Source organism: Octopus sinensis, linkage group LG1 (assembly GCF_006345805.1).
Source record: "Octopus sinensis linkage group LG1, ASM634580v1, whole genome shotgun sequence".
Taxonomy (NCBI): domain Eukaryota; kingdom Metazoa; phylum Mollusca; class Cephalopoda; order Octopoda; family Octopodidae; genus Octopus; species Octopus sinensis.
The window spans coordinates 166655049-166681268 of NC_042997.1; the positions used below are offsets into that span (position 1 = coordinate 166655049).

A 26220-nucleotide genomic window follows, 5' to 3' on the forward strand; every position below is an offset into this window, starting at 1 on the left:
GGAAGGGATGATAATGAGAATGAGAGAGGGATGTTAATAGGAAGTGGTTCCAGAGGGCAAAGGAGCTAACTGGTAGCACACAAATGGGGTGAAATATGTTCTGATTCTGCTCTCAGATGATTACAACAGCTGAGTAGTGTCACAGTTAGGAGATTGATGAAGGGATGGGTGATAAAAAGATGAGATGTGGGAAATGCTTAATGAGTGAAGATTGGGTGCAAATGCAGGGCCCAGCAAGTACAAGCATAAACATACTGCTTTAAAGACATCCCCTTCACTGTAACAAATAGGACCTCTTGGACACAGTGAATTGCCTATCCTCTCTGTCCTTTGCTATCCCCTCCAAGGGTTCAACCTCCTGAGCCCAACCTTCATTACTTTGTCCCCTGTCTTCCTGGATCTCCTTCTTTCACAAGTGCCATTCATTTTAAGTGATTGGCACTTCTTTATACAGCTGTCCACATCCATACGCATTACATGACCAAACCAGCACAATCTTCTCTCTCGCATGCAACATCTGATTCTGTTAAAACTTAATATTTTTCAACACATTTGCACTTTGTTACACATGCACACTGACACTGCATATCTCATTTTCATGTAGCATTGCTGCTTACATGCAAGCATCAAACAATCTGCCTTTCACTCTGAGAGAGAGAGAGAGAGAGAGAGAGAGAGAGAGAGAGAGAGAGAGAGAGAGAGAGTGAGAGAGAGAGAAAGGACTTCTATTGTCAACAAAGGTAATGGTTCTTTGAATGTTCCTTATCCTATTCATATTCTAGTAACTATATTTTCAAAACATCCTCCTCTACTTCTAATTAGTTGTCTGGGTAACAGAAACTATCTATTACTTCCAGACAACCTACTAGGCATTTAAGAAAATCTCTTTTCAACTGTTTTGTTACTAATTCAACTCTGGCTCTGTAGTACAAATGTTTTGTTTTCATAAGTTTCGAATTAAAATCTCCCACCAAACCTTAGTCACAATTTAGGTTCCTAACACTAGCTTAATGATAACTAAGTTACTTTACTAAATTCTTTGTTATATTTAAAATAATTGAAAGAAACAGAGCATCTCAAAATAAATATGGTAATGAAAGGGTTAACGTGTCCTTAGTGTTTATTGCTCCTGCTTATCTTCCACATACAAAAACTACTTTCTCTGTTAGTCTTCCAGTGATTCCACTGCACTTCTTGTGTGCCCATAGCTTGCACTGGGTATACTGTATGGAATTCCTGCCTACACCTTTCCTACATATCAAGTAAAGTTATGTACTAGAAGGGAGTACAATCCTGTTTGTTTTCCTGCTAACTAGAACTTTGATCTTTACAAAGTTAACATTAATCTCCTTTGATTCAAGGTTTTGCTTCCATGCCTGAAATTGCTTTCCTTATTCTACTACAGGTTCTACTATAAGACTAAGGCTATCAACAAGAGCAGCTTGTCTTAAATTCCTCTCTTATGGCATGAAAGACAATGGTGAATAGAAGGGAAATTCTTTTATTGGTCCTGTCATTTTTATATATGGTTTTACAGCTACAATATACTTTCTGCCATTAGCCTCCTCAACCAAATAATTCACTTTCCTCAACACTAGCATCAATGGATTTCAATCCAACATTGATCTTAATTACTACTGATACCCATTTTATTGTTTACTTCAAGAAGGGAGCCTCATGTGATTGTTCAACTGACCAGAAATAGCAATCAAATCTCCCTCAAATAAAATTGGAGCATTACTATTTCTGAAAAAGGAGAAGGAATGGCCAAGGACTGCTTACCTCTGACCCTACACCTGATCTACAAGGGCCAACCTAAGATTGAATAACAGCAACGGCCATACTGCTGCCACCAATTATACATTTCTGAAATGCTGATATTTGATCTTTTATCTCTAATCCATCCTACAAAAAATTCTGCTCCTCCGAAATAGCAAATAGTGTACTAAAGCAGAATCAGAATCAATGTTTCCTCCTTTCATCCCTCACCCTTACTTTGTCTCACCCCTACTACAAACACTGCACTAAATATTATTTCACATATCGGATCGTAGAGTGACCCGCTGTTCTTGAGGAGATCTACTGAGTCAAGTACGTCAACATCAAAATAAAAATCAAATGGAAATTGTAGTTAAGACACCCATGCCAGTGGCACGTAAAAAGCACCGTCAGATCGTGGCAGATGCCAGATAAAAGTCAAATGGAAATCATAGTTAAGACACCCGTGCCGGTGACATGTAAAAAGCACCGTCTGAACATGGCAGATGCCAGTGCCGCCTAACCGGCGTCCATGTCGGTGACACGTGAAAGCACCAACCGATCATGGCCGTTTGCCAGCATGCACTGGCCCCTGTGCCAGTGGCACGTAAAAAACACCCACTACACTGACAGAGTGGTTGGCATTAGGAAGGGCATCCAGTTGTAGAAACACTGCTAAATCAGACTAGAGCCTGGTGCAGCCTCCATGGCTTACCAGACCCCAGTCGAACCATCCAACCCATGCAAGCATGGAAAACGGATGATGATGATATATTTCGACTTCACTCTACTTTTCTCACTGGGATAACAATAACAAATATTTTCAGTTACTCTGAATCAAGGTCTCTAAGTTAAATCTGCTGTCTCTGTAGTTTGCCAAACTCCTTCAGCTGCTTGCAACTATTTATCTGTACTTTGTGAATAAATATCTGAAGTCAACATCCCCAGTGACTACAACATACACAACTTCTCTCACATGGACAACACTGGTGCAGAGTATCCTCACCTATCCACATCACTGGCACACAACCTTTTCTAATTATTATTGATCTCTTTCCTTCTTTAAACCCAGTTTTACCAAGCCAATACACCAATTAGATTATCTGAGCAGAGCCCAATAAAAGTAAGCCATTCACTGCCATTTACAGCAAAAAATCTGACCCCAAACCCTCTTGCATTTCAAGTTAAGTTAACTAGTTGGAGCATTGCTGGTTCTACCCTAACAATCCAAGTCAGTAAATATACTTCCCAGCTGGTCCACTTGAGCTAGTTAAATGAGTAACCTGTTAAGTATGTTCTTTCACACTTGTCATACACCAAAACCAGAGCCTCATAAACCAATGAAAAGATCTTCTACATGACTACTCAACTTGCTAAAAATAGCAGTTAGATTGTCTCTCATGTCATATCTATTTCTTTACTACCCACAAGAGGCTAAACACAAAGAGGACAAACAAGGACAGACAAATAGATTAAGTTGATTATATCGACCCCAGTGTGTAACTGGTACTTAATTTATCAACCCCGAAAGGATGAAAGGCAAAGTTGACCTCGGTGGAATTTGAACTCAGAACGTCGCGGCAGACGAAATACCGTTAAGCATTTCCCCCGGCACGCTAACGTTTCTGCCAGCTCGCCGCCTTTGTCTCTCATGCTTTTTAGGGAAAAAAAAACAGGACATGAGGTCCACCATTCGGAAAAAATAAGAAAAAAATGGGATGATCATAATTAGAACACATTTAACTACAGATGTGAATGATAAGAAGAAGAAGAACAACAACAACAATCTACAATTAGCAAATGCTGCAAGTGCAGTAGCACTGTGCAGAGCAAGTGAACAAAAGAGTCTTATCTACAATACCTACAAAAGCTTCTGCTCCTTCGAAATAATAAACTGTACTGAAGCAGAATCAATGTTTCCTCTTCTCATTCATCACTCCTATTTTGTATCACTTCCACAACAAACACTGTACTAAATATTATTCCTAAACCTTCTTCCAACAGACCTTGAAACCCTTTGGTTCATGTTTTGCAGATGTTCAAGCTGGACATCAACCTCAGTCTGGGAGAGTCTGCAGAGAAATGAAGGGGTCCTGACATTCTTCCTCCAACTAAATAACAAATGTATCAGAATTTGTGAAGCACAACTTTTCAGCCCTATCAAATATAGGTTAACCCACTGGTATCCAGATTTCTCCATTCACATGTAGAGCTTATTTATGCACACTGTTGTGAATTAACTATGTATTATCTCATAGCTTCAAGATTACTTTTCCATGCTTGCATGGGTCAGACAGATTTCATTGAGGCAGATTTTCTGTGGTTGGATGCTTTTCCATCACCCCCCAATACTTGTTTTCAAGCAATGTAATATTCCTCCATGGCCAGATATATTTTAAATGAAAGACTGGAAACAAATAACACCCTTATGTGACACCCATAATAGTTTGTAATTATCACATGATGTTAAGACATGGGTACAAACAAACATACATACATACATATATATATATATATATATATATATATATATATATACACACATTCATTCAGTAGATTTCTTTCCGTTTCTGTTTACCAAATCCTCTCACAGCTTTGGTTGACCCTGAGCTACAGCAGAATATATTTGCCCAAGGTGTCCAAGGTGGGACTGAACCTGAAACTGCATGGTTGGGAGGTAGATTTCTCTAAATCACACAGCAGGGAATATATATATATATATATATATATATATATATATATGTAAATTAACAAGAAATGATTATGCAGCAAAGTAAACAAATATTAGTCAATGATTAATAGAATTTTAATTATACTACCAAGTATGGGAAACAAATCAGGACATGATTCAGTCTTGTTATGATCTAATTAACAAAGCATATATTTTATTGTATTTGCAGAGATAGTGATGGCAGAATCACTATGTAAGCACCCAATAATGTAAGTATATTGGAGAGCATAGCAAAATAGAATTATTTAGCGAATAAAAGTTGTTAGCTGGATGCCATGACGATTAGAACATAAAGTAATGATCATTTTAAAAATTAATCATTCTGTTAATTATCCAAAACAGTAGCAAGTTCAAAAAGGCAACATGTGGAACTCGACAAATGGAAGTTTTTAAAGTTTCAGTGATTAAAATACATTGCACTTTGTATCACATCCACTTCGTAGCAAAGCAGAGTTAATTAGTTTCCTTGTATAATAAACTACTTCCTTTTAAACAACAACAAAATGGCTATGTGGTCATTTTCCCTGCTAGAAATAACAGCCAAATCTCTCTTAAATTACACACTAGCAGGATCTCTAGAGATAATAGACAAGTTTCTGTTACCTAGTTGAAGTGACCAAATTAATTGTAAAGATGTCCTGAAAGTATGGTAACCAGAATAAGAACATGCTTGAGAAAGTCCAAGGAGCTACTTCTGCTGTTAATAGCAAAAGTTTTCTCTCTCAGAATGAAAGGCAAGCTGAATGGTGTCTGTGTATGAAGCCCTGTCAATTTTCATGCTTCTATGCCCCTTTTTATTCATCTTCTTGGACACCAGTATGAAGTAACCACAAATATCTCCCACAACAAATGTATCTTTACTCTTCCCATCATACATTAACCTCTCAACACCTCACATAGAGTAACCACTGTCTATTCCCCTTTCAGACAAAGGGGCTTTTTAGTTTCACAAGTTACAAGGCAATCTCACTAGTAATGGTGTCATTAAAAAAAGTGCGCACTGCATGCATACATACACACATAGATGATGATGATAATCCTTTCTACTATAGGCAGAAGGTTTGAAATTTTGGGGGAGGGAGTTAGTCAGTAACACCGACGTCAGTGCTCAACTGGTACTTATTTTATTGACCCTGAAAGGATGAAAGGGTTCTTTCGATTATAGGCCCAAGGCCTGAAATTTTGTGAGGAGGGGGTTAATCAATTACATCGACTCCAGTGCTTCACTGGTACTTAATTTATCGACCCCCAAAAGGATAACAGGCAAAGCCTACCTGGGCAGAATTTGAAGTCAAAACGTAATGACAGATGGGATGCCACTAAACATTTTTACCTGGCGTGCTAACAATTCTGCTAGCTCAGACAAATACATAACAAAAACACCAGGACTTACAAACACATATAACATACAGAAAATTGCACTACTAGGCACTGCATACATCCTACGCAGAACACTTTCCATACAATAACCATCAGAGCATCACAACAAATCACAGCACATACCCAAGGCACACAGAGCTGCGCTCGGTAGTGAAGTGAAAGCACGCTATAAAAATAAAACTACAGAATAATAATAATAATAATAATGGCTTCAAATTTTGGCATAAGACCAGCAATTTCAAGGGAGGGGATAAGTTGATTACATTGGCCTCAACATTTAACTGATACTTTATCAATCCCAAAAGGATGGAAGGCAAGATCAACCCTGGTGGAGTTTGAACTCAGAATGTAAAGACAGACAAAATGCTGCTAAGCATTTCATTCAGCATGTTAACAATTTTGCTTTAGTTTTACTTTGGATATTAAGAGTTTGTTATATTTTCTGTATATAAAAAGAGAAAAAAATCTTTCATAAAATTCTGTGTCCTCAAAATATTTTCTTATGGAAAAAAGAAAAAAAAAAAGAAGTAAAAGAAGAAATGAATTTTAAGAAACTCTGCTGAAGGTTTCTAAGAACAAGTGCAGTAATAAAAACACTTGAAACAACAGAAGTTATATGGCTTACTTAAATATATCTACAACTGGATAGGACTAGACTGTTTTGAAATAGCATTTTGAGGCATAACAGAGTATATTGGGCATATTTGAACATAATATATTATAAATTATATATTTATAAGTTATAATTCACATGTATAAATATTCACTTAATGTATTAAATATGTTAAGCGGATGTAATGTAGAAGATGATAAGACTGTATTAGTAGCATTGACTGATTATAACATTTCAGTGGAAGTTAGTTACTGAATGCAGGTTAAAGAACAGAACTTCACATAAACAGAACTTCACCATTAACACTGGTGTTGCTAGATGCCAGCCGATGATGATGACAAAGTGGTTCTCTTTGTTTTAGAATTCAGAAATATTAAATTATCCCTTTTCTAAAGAATAAAATTTAGCACAAAGAAGTAAGTTACTTACATATCCTAGCAACTGGATAAGTGCATTACACAACATTGTTTAACCACTGAAGGAATGCCTCTGGCAATGTGAGATAAGTGGGTTTTTTTCTTTTGTTTTTCTCTCTCTCTCTTCCTTATTTTACTAAAGAGTTAAAGTGGTCCAGAGATATGATGCTGTCGAAAGGTTCTCGCAGAGTAAAGTTAAACTCAGCTAGGTAACATAGTTATATAATGAAAAATGTAATTGTTTTATGGACCAACAAGTACAGAAAACATCAACGCTTTTGTTATTCAACAACGTAGAACAATTTTAATGACAATGAGGATGATTAGGCATTTCTCTTTCTTGATTGCATATCAACCAGGAACTCCAGTAGTCACATAACTGAAGGTCACTTTCAGTTTGACATGTAATCAGTTGTAGTTGTCAGTTGGGTTGTTTAGTGTCATATAAAGCTCTTCTTCTTGGCACAAATGCGCACGCTCACCCCCAAAGTTAGGATAAAAGGCCACTGTTGTTATTGTTTACAAAGAAGTGTTTCAGTGGGTTAATTATACACGACAGATATAAAATCAAGTGCTTTCTGAGTTACCAAGTATTTGGACCTTAACATCTATGCTGTTATTAAGGATGTCATTTCAGATTTTGCAATTTTACAAGGATGTCATTTCAGAACTTACAATTATTAACATGCTAACTGCTATGTGTCAGACCAGTGGTTCATCGCAAACTTCACAAAACTGCCAGTAACAGATTGTAGTGATTAACATGTTAAACTCCAACCATATTTTAGTATGTAGAATGATTTATTGCGTAGTGGTATACCTGAGGCAGCAAGCTGGCAGAAACGTTAGCACTTCAGGTGAAATGCTTAGCGATATTTCGTCTGCTGCTACGTTCTGAGTTCAAATTCCGCTGAGGTTGACTTTGCTTTTCATCCTTTCGAGGTTGATTAAATAAGTACCAGTTATGCATTGGGGTCGATATAATCGACTTAATCCGTTTGTGTGTCCTTGTTTGTCCTCTCTGTGTTTAGCCCCTCGTGAGTAGTAAAGAAATAGGTATACCTGAGAGATTTCAGATGTTCACAATTCTATACATAAATAATATTAATTTCTTTTGAGAAGACCAATATTTTTTGTGGAAAGGGCAGATGATTAATAGAAATGGTAATGTTAATTGAAATACCTTAATAACGAGCCTTAATATTTGGAGTTCAAATCCTGCCGGGGTTGACTTTGCTTTTCATCCCTCTGAGGTTGATAAAATAGAGACTATATCCCTTCTTTATCAATTCAAGAAATCATGCCAAAATTAGTAACTAATACTTATAGCAGTAAGTGTATTGAATTGAATCAACCCTAATTTTCTGACTTCTTACATTAGCATAAAGCCTCCCCAAATACCACAATAGATAGTGGTGAATGTTATCTCATGAATGATAGCAGTGGTGACTTGCTATTTTGCTAACCAGAATGTCAAACGTCACTATCTCTCTCTCATTAACCTTGCAGGATAGCAAATGTTACTGCTATCTCAACTCATTAGTGTAGCATCAAAACTTGTAAAAACCAACCCTAAGAGCAATCCTCTACACGTCACTTGACCAGCCAGAAATATCTGCTAAATTTACCCCAAAACCATCTCACTGACATATAAAGGATATGTTAGATAATTTAATCGCATATATATTATGCTTGAAAACAAACTGGATGGAATGTTTTGGACCACAAGTCAATTAAATCAGAAGTGACTTTAGGTGAAACAATAATATATCAAGGTAGTGAATTTTATTTATTTTTACTTCTTAAAGCAAACAACGTAAAAGGTGATGAACTGAGAAGATAAACTTTAAAAAAAAAAAAGGGAATCATTTAGAAAACAATGTTTATTACTCGCTTTTATTTGTCAATTCCATTATCAACTGCAGACTATGGACAAAAATCTATAGTGATTTGCTAAAAATGGCCAAATCTCCTCAAACAAACACTGTTAACATAAGAGAATTTTACAATGCTTTCTAGTGCAAGCCAAATGATAACAAGTTGAGCAAGTAATAACATTTGTTAGCCTCTATAATTAATGAGATGCACAGTAACATTCAACATCCTTTTTAATTAAGAAGATATGTAGTATTCACTGAGTTACCAGTTAGCTTAATAGTAAGCAGTACAACAGTTAGCTGGAACTATCAGATTCTCTAGGTTAAAAAGGAACATTTGATTTAACGCTTGGTTCTTCATTATGCAGCAAACTGCACTGTTTAAGTCTGGGTTTCTGTTCTAAGGCTGGAAAATAGTACATAGTTTGGGACACACAAGTACCAGCATAGCACTTGAAGCAGTAGTAACAGAATGACAGAAGTGAGGTTGTGCTTAGAGTTGGGGAAGAGACATTAGAATAGTAGCAGAAATATTTTGGAAAGCAGAGGTTAATGCAACAGCAATGTAAAGATTAGGAGATGTAATTTCAGTGCTATATGATATATTAATTGTTAAACCTTTGTGGGCTGGAGAGGTTGGAATTACACAAAAGGCCATTGGGGTCCCCTTTTATTTTTGCACATTTAAACACTATCCTAAAGTAATATTTGTTTAATCTTGTATATATGTGTGAGTGCAAGATACAGAACAAGAAATTTAGCACTTCTTTTTATAGTTTTATAAACTATATAAACAAAATTATTTAGTATATCGATTTGTGTGGAGGCGCAATAGCCCAGTGGTTAGGGCAGCGGACTCGCAGTCGTAGGATTGCGGTTTCGATTCCCAGACTGGGCGTTGTGTGTGTTTATTAAGCGAAAACACCTAAAAGCTCCACGAGGCTCCGGAAGGGGGTGGTAATCCCTGCTGTACTCTTTCACCACTCTTTCTCTCTTTCTTCTCTTGGCCTGCTCGCTTAGCCAGCAGAGTGGTGTCGTTCGAAGGCTAAAACAATGCGAACGCATTGTGACCAGCGATGTGTAGCAACATCTGATGGTCTGGTCGGTCACGTGATCACATGATATCGATTTGTACCAGTACAAATATGAAGAAAATTGACTTATAGTTCATCAGAATATCTGAAAAAAGAACAGAAAAATATAATTCACAGAAGGCCAATGGGATCCAGTTGGACCCCAACGACTATATTTTATGCTATAATATCCATATGACTAGAAATTTTAAACTCAAAATTTGTATGTTATAGGCGCAGGAGTGGCTGTGTGGTAAGTAGCTTGCTAACCAACCACATGGTTCCAGGTTCAGTCCCACTGCGTGGCATCTTGGGCAAGTGTCTTCTGCTATAACCCCGGGCTGACCAATGCCTTGTGAGTGGATTTGGTAGACGGAATCTGAAAGAAGCCTGTCGTATATATGTGTATATATATATATATGTGTATGTGTGTGTGTGTCTGTGTTTGTTCCCCTAGCATTGCTTGACAACCGATGCTGGTGTGTTTACGTCCCCGTCACTTAGCAGTTCAGCAAAAGAGACTGATAGAATAAGTACTGGGCTTACAAAGAATAAGTCCCGGGGTTGATTTGCTCGACTAAAAGTGGTGCTCCAGCATGGCCGCAGTCAAATGACTGAAACAAGTAAAAAAGAAAAAAAAAAAAGATGTGCATACATAAACTATATAAGTCATGAGATATAAAATTATTTAAATAAAAAATGTAAAAGTTGCATAACTTTTAAAATTTGCTGGGGTCCTAAGGGACCCCATTGGCCCATGAAGGGTTAATTATATAGTGCATTGGGATTAACTTCCTATTCTTTAGAGACAGCAAATTGCAAAATTCTACTGTCCATGCCTTTTTCCAAGAGTATTTCCTAGAATATGAATATTAACAACAACAATAATAATTTCTAATTAGGCACAAGGATAGCAATTTTGACGAAAGGAATTTAGTTGAAAGCATTGTGTGCAGTACTTGACCAGTAGACTAGTACTTTATTTCATCATCCCTGGAAGGATGCAAGTTGAGCTTGATGGGATTTGAAATCAAAACATAAAGTGCTAGAAGAACTGCAAGGTATTTAATAGGATGCTCTAATGTTTCTGCTAATAATAATTGTTTCTAAAGCAGACACAATGCCTGAGATTTGGGTGGAGAGAGGTCAGTCAATTAAATCAACCCCAGTACTTGACTGATACTTTCTTTTATTGAACCAGAGGGGATGCAAGGTAAAGTTGGCCCCAGCAGGATTTGAACTTAGAACTTAAAGAGCCAGAACAAATACTGTGTGACATTTCATCCGACATGCTAACAAGCCTGTCTATCCACTGCCTTAATAATAATAATAATAATAATGATAATGGTTTCAAATTTTGCCACAAGGGCAGCAATTTTGGGGAAGGGGTTAAGTCAATTACATCGACCCCAGTGTACATCTGGTATTAATTTTATCAACCCCGAAAGGATGAAAGACAAAGATGACGTCAATGAAATTTGAACTCAGAATGTACCAGCAGACGAAATATCACCAAGCATTTGGTCTGGTGTGCTGATGATTCTGCCAGCTCACCGCTTTAATAATAATAATAACAATAATAATAATAATGATAATAATAATGATTTCAAATTTTTGCCAGAAGGGCAGCTTGGGGAAGGGGATTAAGTCGATTACATCAACCCCAGTGCATAACTGGTACTTATTTCATTGACCCTGAAAGGATGAAAGGCAAAATCGACCTCAATTGAATTTGAACTCAGAACGTACCAGCAGATGAAATACTGCTAAGCATTCCACTTGGCATGCTAATGATTCTGCCAGCTCACCACCTTAATAATAATAATACTAATAATAATAATAATAATAATGGCTTCAAATTTTGTCACATAGGCAGCAATTTTGGGGAGGGGATAAGTCGATTATATCAAGCCAAGTGTTCAACTGATACTTAAATTGATCTCAGCAGAATTTGAACTCAGGATGTAAAGGCGGACAAAATGCTGCTAAGCACTTTGACCAGTGTGCTAATGAGTCTGCCAGCTAACTGCCTTAACGACAATAATAAAGTTGTGGCTCTCCTGGCTTCTGGTCTTAACTGATTGGAAGTGTTATCATGTACATGTTTTGTCTTGGTATAAAAGATAAACTACAACAAATATTCTGCTCAATACCAGATTTGCTTGTCAGTTGCTTGACTATAAGCAGTTGAGCATGACCTTTAGTGGTTGATAATATGTGCATCTCTGGAGTAATAGGGGAGCATTATAGCCATGTGTTGAGAGGAATTCTTTGTGGTTTGAATAATTCTCATCATTCATTATTCTTAAACAAACCTTATTCAGGGATCTTTTGAGCAAGGTCTGTGCTGTTTATCTTGAGACGGGATCACCACGTTGCGCACATATGGTTTTGAGGCATGTGCCTGTTGTACTCTTATCAGATGTATAGTCATGGTGGATATATCGGGCTTCATATATTTGTAGCTTTTATATCCTTGCGTACTGGACATATAATATAATGAAGCAAGGGGAAAGAAAGTATTTACATGACGCACTATGATTACTATTACATGAGACTCAATGCTCTACATCACAGCTTACAGTGAATTGTTTACCAACCCAAACTACTGATGACCCAACAATTGTCTATTTAATAAAAATGTCACTTTTAGTCACATGGGGGTGGTTGGAATCCTTCCACAACATCTCCCCCTTTTAGAATCAGTCTCTCCTATCTTCTCCCCTTTTGAGAATTGAACTCCACTCAGAGTTTTGATATCTCTTCCGTTCTTTTCCATTTTCTGGTGCTAGAACATGTAGTTTCAAATTGTTTGAGTGTTGGTACCTCAAACGTGTTGTACAATACTTCCATGGGGATTTCATTTCTTGTGACCATTTTTCTCACAAATTTTTTTTAAAGTTGGTTGATATATCTTTTGTGTTTGACATTTTTCCTTTTACCAGGAATATCATTCTTCCAATTTGTTTAATTATTATACTGTCCTCTCAGCTTTCTTTACCATATCTATAAGTTATTAGAAAAAACTTTATCACCTAACTTGAAGAATTATGAAGCATTTTTGTTGTTTGCCTTTTTTTATATTTTCACTCGGTATCAGCTTATCAAAGATGGATCTGATCTTTCTAGCAAACATCAATTCTGCGGGTGACATTCCTGAGAGTATTGCCATATAGTGGTAGGTAATTTTTGCAGCTAAGGCACACCCTCTGCATGCTTTCACTGATTCTTCAATGTCACAGTCTATTGTTGGCTAGTATACATAACTTCTCATTAATGATTTCATTCTTGAAATCCCTGGGTGACCAATATGAAATTCCTAGTCTTGATAGACGATCTGCATGACCTAATTTTTTGGATAGCATATACTCAATTTTGAAGTCAAAGTTTAATAATATTATATCCCAGCGTTGCAACCTATTAGCAGTATGGGTAGAGATTCCTTTTTTTCAACCCAAATAGCAATAGTAATGGATGATGATCAGTCTCTAGACGAAAACTTCTACCGTGTAAAAATCTGTGGAATTTTTTCATGGCAAAAATAATCACTGGAGCTTCTTTTTCAATTTGACTATAGTTTTTCTCTGCTGATATCAGAGAACGTGAGGCATGAACCACTGCCTTCATGTTACTATCTTTATATCTATGTAGCATTACTGCTCCTATACCGTACTCAGAAGTGTCTGAAGCTACAACAATCTCCACTGCAGGATCGAAGTGTGCTAGTAACAAATCAGGTCTTAATTGAATACCATTCTTGTGAATCTTAGGAAGACTGTACATGTGTGATAGTTTACAGTGGTGTTGAGTCAGTTGTCTGTACTTCATTGGTGTAAAGTGATCCTTGTTCTTGATCAAGACCTGTGACAACTTCCTCTCTGTTTTCAAATAGGGTCTTTCTTTACTTTGCTGTAGCTACCATCACTTATAAGACTTGAGTTGACCCCAGACATGTTCAAGTGTTTAATTTTTATTTACATTTGACGGATGTTTGTTGTTAACACAACATTTCAGTTGATATACCCTCCAGCCTTCTTCAGGTGTCTTGAGGAAATTTCGAACCCGTGTTCTCATTCCTAAGGTATTTTTCGATGTTATTATTATTATTATTGTTCAGGTCACTGCTTGGAATCGAACTCGGAATCTTGGGGTTAGTAGCCTGCACTCTTAACCGCTAGGTCATGTAGATTGTCTATCAAGATTAGGAATTTCATATTGGTCACCTAGGGATTTCAAGAATGACATCATTAATGAGAAGTTATGTATACTAACCAACTGGTACTTGTTTTATCAACCCCAAAAGGATGAAAGGCAAAGCCAACCACAGTGAAATTTGAACTCAGAATATTAAGACGGCTGAAATGCTGCCTAACACCCTAATGATTCTGCCAGCTGGCTGCTTCTAATTTTTAGGTACAAGGCCAACAGTTTTGAGAGATGGGGGTTAATCCATACCACTGACTCTAATACTTTATTTTATTTACCCTCAAGGGATGAAAAGCTAAGTTACTTTGGTGGGTTTTGAACTAAAAAATAGTGTAAAAGCTAGAAGAAGCAACACAAGGCATTTTGTCTGGCTCTTTCATGAGCAGATTACTTACAAGGTCAAATTTTGTACTGAAAATCAATTGATTGGATTTCAAAATATTACTTATTTTATTGACAGTCCAACTCAGATTGATTTAAAAAAGAAAAAAATGAAATTGGCACAATGATCTCTAATGTCATCAAGCTCTTCACTATAAATAACATTTAGGCATTAAGCCAGATATTCTAAGTGGAGCAGTAAGTCAATTAAATCGACCTCCCCTCCACCATTCAGTATTTGATTGATACTTTATATTCATAAACCTCAAAAGGAGGAAAGGCAAAGTTGACTTCAGTGCAATTTGAACTCACAATGTAAAGCACTAGAACAAATACTTCAAAGCCTTTTTCTCAAGCTCTAATGATTCTGCCAATCTATCACACTTAAAATAATGGTTTCTGATTTAAGCACAAGGCCAGCAATTTTGAGGGGAGGGAGTCAGTATGTAACATCAACCCTCCAATACTTGACAGGTACTATATTTTATTGACACCTTCCCTCCATTAATAATAATGGTTGCAAGTTTTGGCACAGGGCCAGCAATTTTAGGGGAGGGATAAGCTGGTAACATTGACACCCCCAAATGGATGAAAAGCAAAGATGATCCTGGCAGAATGTGAACTCAGAACACAAAGACAGACAAAATGTTGCTAAGCCTTTTGTCCAGGTGCTAACAATTCTGCCAGATCACCTTATTATAATTATCATCATCATCATTATTATTATTATCATTATTTCATGTTCTGAGTTCAAATTCTGCTGAGGTCGACTCTGCCTTTCATCCTTTCGGGATCGATAAGTAAAGTACCAGTGAAACACTGGGGTCGATGTAATTGACTAGGCTCCTCCCGCCAAATTTCAGACCTTGTGTTTTTAGTAGAAAGGATTATTATTTCACGTTCTGAGTTCAAATTCTGCTGAGGTCGACTCTGCCTTTAATCCTTTTGGGGTCGATGAAACAAGAACCAGTTGAGTACTGGGGTCTATGTAATTGACTATCCACCTGTCCCAAATTTCAGGCCTTGTGTCTATAGTAGAAAGGATTATAATTATTAATAATAATGGTTTCTATTTAGGTACAAGGCCAGCAATTGTGAGGGGTAGGGAATTAGTTGATAGCATCAACCCTAGTACTTGTATGGTACTTTTTATCGACCCTAGGTATGAAAGGCAAGCCATTACTCTTCTAGGTAAAGGTAAGCAGGCCAAAACTTCTCGTATCTTCTCCTACAGAGCTGAACTGTCATAAGATCTGTGCAAGGGGTAATTATAAATACGTGGTTATAGCAAAGGAAAACAAAACCTACTAGTTTCTGAGTTACTCAGTCATGTAGTTGTACCTAATTGACTATATAATTATCCAGTATTTGAAATTTGACAAAGTAGCTGGCATTTGTTAATCAGGCGAGTCCTTTCTTCAATGTAACCTCAAACCCGGAATAGTCCTTTAGAGAAGGAAAACAAATAAAACCTAAGGAAATGAAATAAAGTCTTTACAAAATTCGAAGGACTCTATTGGAAACGTTGACAAGGTGTTACCCGCTTTACACACACACGTACACACAGACATATACACACACTCACACTACTGTTAGCACCGTGGTTACATCAACACATGTCGTGAATCAGATATTGAAGATTAAAATAATGGCTAGTGTCCCGATAACAGTTATGTACATATTAATTAAAAACGTTACACATTCAAGCCATGTGAATACAAATACTTTATCAGGATAAATATATTTATAGTAATATCGATACTATCTGAACACAACTGCATCAATCTCCACCCACAAAATATCCTTCTCGCATATATAAACACATGCACACACACAACCTAAATCACACATACACATACCAACATGCACTAATCAAAACACACCCACATTCAGTTAGATAAACGTATGTCAACATAATCAAATGAACACTCAATACAACATATTAACACCTACCTACGAATATGACACACACACACACACACACACATATATATATATATATATATATATATATATATATATATATATATATCAGTGTGTCAAACATGATAGGGGAGTTTTCTTTATAAGCATTGCAGTACTATATTGATTTTTTTTTTAAATCATAGATTAAGAGTATAAGCAATATTATTGACTCAAAATATTACTCTTATTTATCCATGTAGATATATAAACATCAAACCCTTTGTTTCATATGTATGTATGTATATCGCATTATATTTACCTCTTTGTCGCAAACTCTTTCTTCGTTTTCACATAAAGTAGAAGTGTCCGAATAAGTTACATCGATGGCAGAATGTGATTCAGTCTTTACTTCTGTTTGTACATCTTCATCTCCCTGACCGATAGCTGCTATTTTGTCTCCAACAGGCAGATCTTTCGGTCTTACATCATTCTTCTCATTAGGTACTTTGCCTTGGTGTCCTAAACCTTCGGTGGACGTTTCTTCCGGTAAATCGGGTGTTATCACCGGAGCCTCTACAACACTCCCTCCAGTTTCACTTTGTTTCTCATCATAACCTTCGTCCCCACTTACACCTTCCTGACCATCATCACCAGCTTCGTCATTAATATTTTCAAGGCTCTCGTTTTTTTTACCAGACAGGTTGCCAATTATACCACTGCCAAGGCGAGATCTCGGCGTGTCTAATGGGTCATAATTGAGGTTTTCAAACGAATCACTGGCTACCAACATCGATTCGTGCAAAGAAGCTGTGCCGGGTGCATCTGTTTCAAAGATGGACGGTGTGGTAACCACCGAAGTATCCGATTCTTTATGGGGCGTTTGAACCCCATCATCAACATCAGCCATTTTGGTTCCCAGGACCTATTATTACCTTCAGTCATTAAGAGCTAGCTCATCCAGAGTGATTTCCCTTTATATTTCTTTATTCCGTCACACACTTTCGAGATGGTCTGTCTTCATGCTTAATTGCGTGAGACTTATTATTTAGAACTAAGAACTTATGTTTTAAGAGAAGGACGAGAAATATTGTAACTTTCAGACCGCATCTGAGGAAATTAATGGCATAAGAGACGAGAAACTGTTTCAACTAAAACTCGAAATGTTTTATTCTTAGTTAACTTGACTCCTTCCATGTTGTGAGGATCAAAACGATTCCCACAAAGGTTTGAAAACTTATGTCTATGGGATTTTTACATATATACAATTATACATAGGTACTCAAGAAAAAGGGTGAACCCGCGCTAATCATTAAGCAAAGTGAAAATAAAATAAATTTTGAAATTGAAATAAAATGTTATTCAAAAGTAAACCATTCGGAAAGATGTTTGAGAATGTTCTGAAAACATTCATTCAGTTTTGTGTGTGGAGTATCGAAAAATCTTTCCTTCCTTATATTTTATCTGGTTCATTTCCTTATTACAAAATGAGCATTTCAGTGTGATATAATTCAACACTTTCTTCTCCTTTAGAGATGGATATGCAGCATCAAAAATCTGAATGTATGGCAAAATATCGTAAAATATTTTAAATAACAATGAATCGAATTATATCGAAATGAATATTTTATTTCAATTTCAAAATTGTTTTTATTTTCACTTTCTTAATGATTAGCGCGGGTCCACTCCATGAATACCTTATAAATATGTACGTACATAAATAAATAAATACAAACACCCACCCATCACTAATATAAGAAACACGCACATATACATATGTATCACGTGTGTGGATGGTGGGGAGTTGGGCGTGAGTGCGTGTATATACTGCTACTTGTTTCAGTCATTTGACTGTGGCCATGCTGGAGTACTGCCTTTTAGTCGAAGAAATCGACCCCTGGACTTAATTCTTTGTAAGCCTGGTGCTTAATTCTATCAGTTGCTTCTACTGAGCCGCTAAGTTACGGGAACGTAAATACAACATCGGTTGTCAAACGATGGGGGAGGAGGACAAATACAGGCACAAATGCGCACACATAAATATATAAATACATATACATACATACATACATACATGCATGCATGCATGCATGCATGCATACATACATACACACACACACACATACATACATACATACATACATACGTACATACATACATACATACGTACGTACGTACATGCATGCATGCATACATACATACATACATACATACATGCATGTATGCATGCATACATGCATACATACATACACACATACATACATACATACATACATATATACATACATACGTACATACATGTATGCATGCATGCATGCATACATGCATACATACATACAACATACATACATACATACATACATACATACATACATACATGTATGCATGCATACATGCATACACACATACACACATACATACATACATACATACATACATACATGTATGCATGCATGCATACATGCATACATACACACATACATACATACATACATGTATGCATGCATGCATACATACATACATACTCACATACATACATACATACATACATACATACACACATACATACATACATACATACATACATATATATATATATATATATATATATATTGTAGATAAATTAAGAAATGGAGTTAAATGCAGGTGCTATTCAAATCTTTATACTTGCAACATATGTTTCAAAGAAAATAAGGTACCATGCAGCAGGACTGCACCTTGAACCATGTGGTTGGGAAGCAAGCTTCTTAGCACACAGCCACACCTGCAGCCATACATTGTGGGTAAAGCATAAATCCAAAAAAGAAGCACGCTCTAAGTTATAGAGCAGTATATAATATAAATAAAGTTAAATAAAGTCAGTTTGGTAATAGTAATAATAATAATGAAATTATTGTATACAGTGCTCAGGTGCACCACAACTTTTCAAAAGTGTGTATAAAGCATATGCAGTAATGTACAAATGTCTGGGAAGTGAACAGTGTATGAGTCAGATACATGCTTGCATGTGTATGGAGGGGAGAAAATCATGTGTAGTGTTGGCAAATCTCAGGAAGCATGGAAGTTTTGAAGGATGCAGTGCTCCGACAACTAACAATTAATGCCAGCAGTTTGTTCCATACTTCAGCAACGCTTAGTGTGAAAAAATGCTTCCAAAAGTCATGGGAGCTGTGCTGTTTTCTGACTTTGTAAACATGTCCATGGGTGTTATACGGGTGGAGTTTGAAAAGGTGCTCAGAGTTATTGTTTGTAAGATGGTTGATAATTTTATGGTTGTCTGCCAAGTCAGCTGTCAGACGTCGGAGTTTCAATGTATCCATGCCCAGGGAAGTAAGGCGTTCAGAATATGGCAAATGCCTGCTGGAGGGTATTCTCTTGGCTGCATGTCGCTGAACGGCTTCCAGACAATTAATATCCAGGGCAAGATAGGGGTTCCAGACTGGTGATGCAAATTCCAGGTGAGGTTGCACCATAGCTATATAAAGCCGCAGATAGATAGCTGGAGTGCGGCTCACAAAGGACTTGGTTAGTGATGCCAAGACACCCTCAGCCTTCTTGGCAATTTTAGCAATGTGTTTTGTCCAATGCAAATCGCTGTCGACAATAATGCCCAGGTCACGTTCACAAGAAGACTTTTTGAGATTAGTGTTGTGGAGGGAGTAAGTAGACACTGGGTTTTCCCTCCCAAAATGTATAGTGGTACATTTGTCCACAGCCAACTTGAGTTGCCAGTCTATGATCCACTGCTGCATTGTGTCTAGGTCTGATTGCAATAAAGATCTATAGAGTACAGGATCTGACCTCTTTATTTCAAGGTACAACTTGGTGTCATCTGCATATTTCAGCACTGTGGCATTCTTTAAGTTGGCATCTGTGTCATAAAAGGGGGCCAAGAACTGATCCCTGTGGCACACCAGATGTCATTTCATAGGGTGAAGATTGCTGTCCTAGAACTGTGACAACCGCTTTTCGGCCGATAATGAAGGACTTCAACCAGTTATAGAGATCATCTCACACCCATTGCAGAGAGTTTCACCATAAGTCTTTTGTGTGGTACAGAATTAAAAGCCTTAGCAAAGTCCAGGTAAACAACATCCACCCAGGATCTGCGATCAGTGATTCGGTTAATGTCCTCAAGAGACTCGATGAGTTGATTACAGCAGCTGGAGTTAGGAATAAATCCAAATTGTGACGGCTGGATGAGGCTGTGAAACTTCCAGAAGTTCTTGAGGTTTATGGTATAGCTCTGGGTTTCACATCTATAAAGCGTTTAGCTTTACACTGTATCATCAGATCCCAAAACCTGCTGGCTTACAGCTTCTCTAGCAAGTCTTTTCTGGAGCTAGAGGGCTTACAGAATTTTAGTTTGGGAATGATGTCCTGTAGGTCAGCTTTGAATGGCTCGAGGCCCTTGATGCTTGGGTGAGTATTTGCTAGATTTGATTTCATAGGTGTTGCTCTCCAGGAATGTTGTGGCTAAGTTGTGGTAGAAAGCTTTCCATCTCATTCACCATCATTTTTCATTTCCATCTCATTCACCATCCATCATTTTTAGCAGCATTTGGGTGTACAGTTAGAGAGGCCTTAAACCAACAAGTTTTGGGATCTGATGATATGCCATAAAGATAAACGTTTTATGGACATGAAACTCAGAGTAATCCCATAAACCAGTCTTATCTAACTTTATTTATATCAAATTATATTATATTATATTATATTATATATATATATTATATATATATATATATATATATATATATATATATATATATATATATGTATGTATGTATATCTATCTATCTGTCTATATATATACATACATACATACATACATACATACATACATACATACATACATACATACATACATAAGGCTACAGATCCAATCCTCACTGGAGCTGTAAAAATCTGTAAAACTTTCCAGTCTAGATATGTAACTCTATGCATGAGAGTTTATACATAAAACACAAATCTGCACATACATACATGCATACATACATACATACATACATACATATACATCTATCTTTCCATCTATCGATCTATAGATAAATAGAGAGGGATACATGTGTTCATTTATTGGAATTCATGGCATGTTTTTATGTGCCAAATCTATTGGGAAATTTTTTTCTTCAAGATGAAATCCTATAGCGAATGCCTTTCATGTTCTTGTGATTAGGAGCATGCTAAAAACTAGTTTTTAAAAAATCTAAGCTGACTTGTGTGTCCATACTAAATTAATTCCAGGTTGGTAAATCTCAGCACACACCAACAAATGGTTTGTTGTTTTCTATAAAAGAACAAAAGTATAAGCCTAAATCCAAATGACTAGGGTGGTGTGTGCCACTGAATAGGCAAAATTTTGATGAAAGTCTGAGTCTCATAGTCTGCTAACATCATTTGGTGCATGGCTTCATGTATTTTAACACACAGAGTCTATAGGTTGATGCTGAAATGCTTAAAATATATGGTGGGGTCTGTTATAGGCTTGTCATCTGGATAGTCAATCAGCCTGTAGAGGAAGCTGTCATAACCAATGACTTAGTATAGCAATATCATAATCAACTTTTACTCTTGGTAAAGGAAGTGCCTTAGGGAGAAGTAATTACAGCAATATCAAATTTCTGGACCAGGTCATGAAAGTTATAGAAAGAGTTATTGCTCAATTAATTAGTGCAGTGGTTTCCAAACTATGAGTCATAACCCACAGATGGGTTGCGAACGGAATCTTAGTGGGTTGCAAAAAGTTATAAAATTACGCATTAGCTTTGATTAACTGCTGTCTATCGAGATAGTTCAAGACTTATATTTTCAATACCAGACTTGTTGTTTTATCAAGTAGTAGGCTTTTTCACGAACTTAACAAATCAGAGGTTGTCATTTTCTCGTACCCAATCATTTCCACCGAAACATTAAATGTACTTCTCCCTTTCACATCATCTTATATTTGTGAAGTTGGATTTTCAGCAATGGTTGGGATTAAAAGCAAATATCGAAATAAACTGCAGCTCTCAAATTTTTTATGCCTGAAACTATCATGCATTGAACCTGATGTTAATTCTATTATTGAGCGTAGCAAGAAACAGGCTCATCCTTCTCACAGGCCTCACTGAAGATGTAATCTGAAATAAATTTGTTAATTTCATTAATGTGTTTACTCAGTAGAGTTAAGTGGGTCGTCATAAACTGGTGTAATAAATAGTGGGTCGCAACGCTAAAAAGTTTGGGAACCACCGAATTAGTGTGTTAATGTACTTGGCATACAGCTTGATTTCTTACCAGAAAGAACTACTACTGATGTCATGTTGCTACTGAGACAACTACAGTTCTGAAGAGTAAGTCACTGTGACTAGTATTCAATGACTTGGAGAAAGTCTTTGATCAAGACCCTTACTCTGTAATCTTGTGGTTGGTGAAGAAGCTAGAGTTGACAGATGGCTTGTGGCAACCATACAAGCCATGTACAGAGGTGCTGTCAGCAAGGTGAGAGTTTGCAATGAGTACAGCAATGAAATTAACTTGCAGGCAGGGATCTACTGTGGCCCAATGCTCCCTTCTATTTATCATAATCCTCAAGGTTATAACAGGGAATTTTGAGACCAGCTGCCAGAAGGAACCCCTGTATCCTGATGACATTGTATTAATAGCCGAATCTGCTGTAGGATTAACAGAAAAGTTCCAAGCATGGAAACAAAATCTGGAGTCAAAAGGCCACAAAGTTTAACTGAGCAAAATCTTTAGTAACAGTGAGTACACAAACAGGACTCTGCTTCCTTCAGAGAAATGATCTTGCTTCTGTCACTATTCAGCTTTGTTCACCTTCTTAGTTATATTGCCTTAAGGGTATGCTCAGTCTGGCCTCTTTTTCTGGAACAATTTCATTCATTTTCCTTCATCCTCATATAATGTAGGATACTCTTGAATCTCTTACTCAGTCTTCCTCACTCTTCCCTTTTTCACTCTCTGCTTGTCTCTCACTAGCCTTAACACTACTTTTTCTCCTTCCCTTCTATTACTTTCTTTCCTGACATCGTCTCTGTTAGTTTCTTCACTAACACCTTCTCATAACTAATTTCCAAGATTTTCTCCTAAAGCTTCTGAATAGGAAGCAACTATGTATTTTCTCTTCCAATGAAATATTTAAGTGGTCACACATCAAGGAGACATCAGGTGAATGCATTATTTTCTTTGTGTTTTGTACTTTAGGCTTCTCATAAATCTTTTACAAATTAACATCATCACAACCACTAAAGGTAGAAGAAAACAAAGGAATTCTCTTTAAACATACTCTTTCATTTATGTTATACTTTTCAACAGCTTTCTTTCCTATATTTTCTTAAGTTTTATGAACACAATTCCTATCCAATCTGCCTAAATATATTCTCCTTGCATCTCTTTGATTCTCCAAAAATTCCTGATCATAAGATTTTTGCAAATCATTCTCTGTTTGTGTTCTTATTTGTTCGACTCCATCATGTGTAACCATATCGAAGAAGCTACCAAGTTTTCTAAGATTAGTCAAATGCTCATGATAAGTATGTTTATCATTGTAACCAATTGATCTGATTTATTCATTAATTTATATTTTTAGTGAATCCAAGTTTATCTAATATCTTGAGGAAGGATATTTGTTACATCCCAATGTTCTATAACTTTATTTAACACAACATACAACACATTTCTTTGATTTTCTTACTTAAGTTCATATGGAAAGTTCTTAAACACAGAAAGTTCTTAAAAACTCAATCATTTCTGGGTAGCAGACTTCCTGGTTTGCAGGCAATTTCCTTTTTAAGTCTTCCTACAATTTCACTTGCAAGGTAATTTTTTTCTATAAAATCTGGTTTGCAAATTTTATGGTGTAAAAAAATTTGACCCTATATATTTCTAATTTAACTGTTATCATATTATAATAACAGTTAAAAATAAAATTATAAGTTCCTACTAACAGTGTGATTATATCATAGAAGATTCAAAATAAATTTGAAATACAACAACATAAAATTCTTATTTATGAGAATTTGGATGATTAGTTTTTAAATTTAACTTTAAAATACTTTAAAAATACATTGTTATATATCAATTGAATTGTATTTTCCTTCCGTACAAAATGCAACAAACAGAATGAAAATTAGTTATAAATGAAAGAATTTACAGTTCTGAGAAGTTGGAAAGAAACTGATAAATTTGGCTTCTAGTTGGATGAAAACTTTGGCTTCCCTTGTAAGTAATCTAAATACTGATCAGAGAATCCTGATATTTGACATGCATAGGTTTCTGGTGATTTGTCTTCACATAAAGAATAAAATAAAACTAAAATTTGAAAACTTTTTACAGAATGATACTTCTTTACTTGTTGTTGATGTTGTTGTCTTATATCTACAAAATCCAATGCAGAACCCTGTTTTGCTCTTACGTCTTAATTTTTTTATAGTTTCCACAGCTGGATGCCCTTTCCGAAGTATTAGAAAAGATAGGAAGAGAGAGGCTAGTGCATCAGGTGGTCTGAGTGGAGATGCTATGCTGCTTGTTACCTCAGAGAAGTCAAAACCACTGAAGTTATAGTAGTAGAGGCATCACACTTGTAATTAAATGGATGTAGATTGTTGGTCAGTGAGTTTTTATCAATTAGTCAAATGGCCTTTTTTAACTTTTGGATGTCTTAGATGTTTTTGTAAAGCAGCACTGTTCTACATGTGTGGGCATCACTCTAATAAGGGTTGCACTTGAACTTTGTAGAATGTAGGCAATTGATTAGGGTTAAAATTTTGTATTTCAGATTCTGAAGTAGAACACTAGTCATTAGAATGTAATATGTTTTAAGTTAGGACCCTGTGAAAAATCGCCTGAGATGATGGGGTTTAAGATTTGTGTTGATAACTACATAGAAATGTGCTTAGATAGAATTAACATAAAGCAGGTCTTTAATGTATGAACAGAAGGAAAAGCATGTGACATAACTGTGGAATAGTCAGGGCTTGTTTTATGTATATGAACATGTTTATTGCTACATTAATAGAGAGTGTTCATGCAATACAAGAAAAGGAATATTCAGGTGAAATAATGTACATTATAAGTGCAGAAAATCTTTGTCAGAAATTCACCATTTGGGGTAAGTTTATTCAACGGTACATATTCTTGTTGTGTTACCATGGTGTGTTTTATTCATCTATTGTGTCAGGTTGAATATGTAGCTGTGAAAACAGCTATGTGTCAAGAATGAACTTTACCGAGGATTGGAATCACTCAACAGTTTTTGCACTCAAATGAGCTGCATTTGTAGGCTCTGTTCACAGAAGGTTCTAGTCATGCTGCCAGATGATTATCCAGTGAAAAAAGCCACTGATTGAAATGAAATTGGGGTTGTGCACATGCTCAACTTGTAATTACTATGTGACAAAACATGGGGTCAAATCCAACTGTTATATAACTAAAGTTTGGGAACTGGGTCAGACTGACTCTCACCAAGCTGTAAAAAAAACTGACAAAAAATATGAGATATGAGAAATTTGTGGAGATAAAAACTGGGGAATTTTGCTAGAAAGTTCGCATAAACATAACTGAAAGATTTGCTGATATCAAGAGCAATAATGTTTCTTTTGCCAATATTAGACTGTTGAGAGACCACTGGAGTGTCACATAGGCAAATGGGTCTGTAAGAGCATCTGGCCATAGAAAATCTCCCTTGATGAATTCCCTTTGACCCATTCAAGCATGGAACACTGGATTTTAAAAATACCGGAGTGATGATAATATTTTATTGTATATATAAATGTGTGTGTGCATGCATACCCATATAGATGTGTAGTGAAGAAGATCAAATCCCCAAAACATGGTTTTGGGTTCAGTTCTACTGTATGGATCTTAAACAAGTGTCTTATGT

At 36.3% G+C, this 26220-nt stretch overlaps 1 protein-coding gene and 1 long non-coding RNA gene across 2 annotated transcripts in view; one reads left to right on the forward strand and one right to left on the reverse strand.

The window, feature by feature from the left end:
- The window catches only part of LOC115212493 (protein SAND), a 38081-nt gene extending 20777 nt beyond the window's left edge, over nucleotides 1–17304 (reverse strand). Inside the window, exon 1 of the mRNA XM_029781351.2 lies at nucleotides 16660–17304. Coding sequence (XP_029637211.1) covers nucleotides 16660–17247 — 588 coding nt within the window. The 5' untranslated portion in view covers nucleotides 17248–17304. The remainder of the gene's footprint in view (nucleotides 1–16659) is intronic.
- A 133-nt stretch (nucleotides 17305–17437) lies between these two features.
- On the forward strand, nucleotides 17438–25976 carry LOC118765120. The gene is made up of 3 exons (XR_005000971.1): nucleotides 17438–17564; nucleotides 24877–24880; nucleotides 25359–25976. It is a non-coding gene; the product is annotated as an uncharacterized LOC118765120 (long non-coding RNA).
- The last annotated feature ends 244 nt before the right edge of the window (nucleotides 25977–26220 follow it).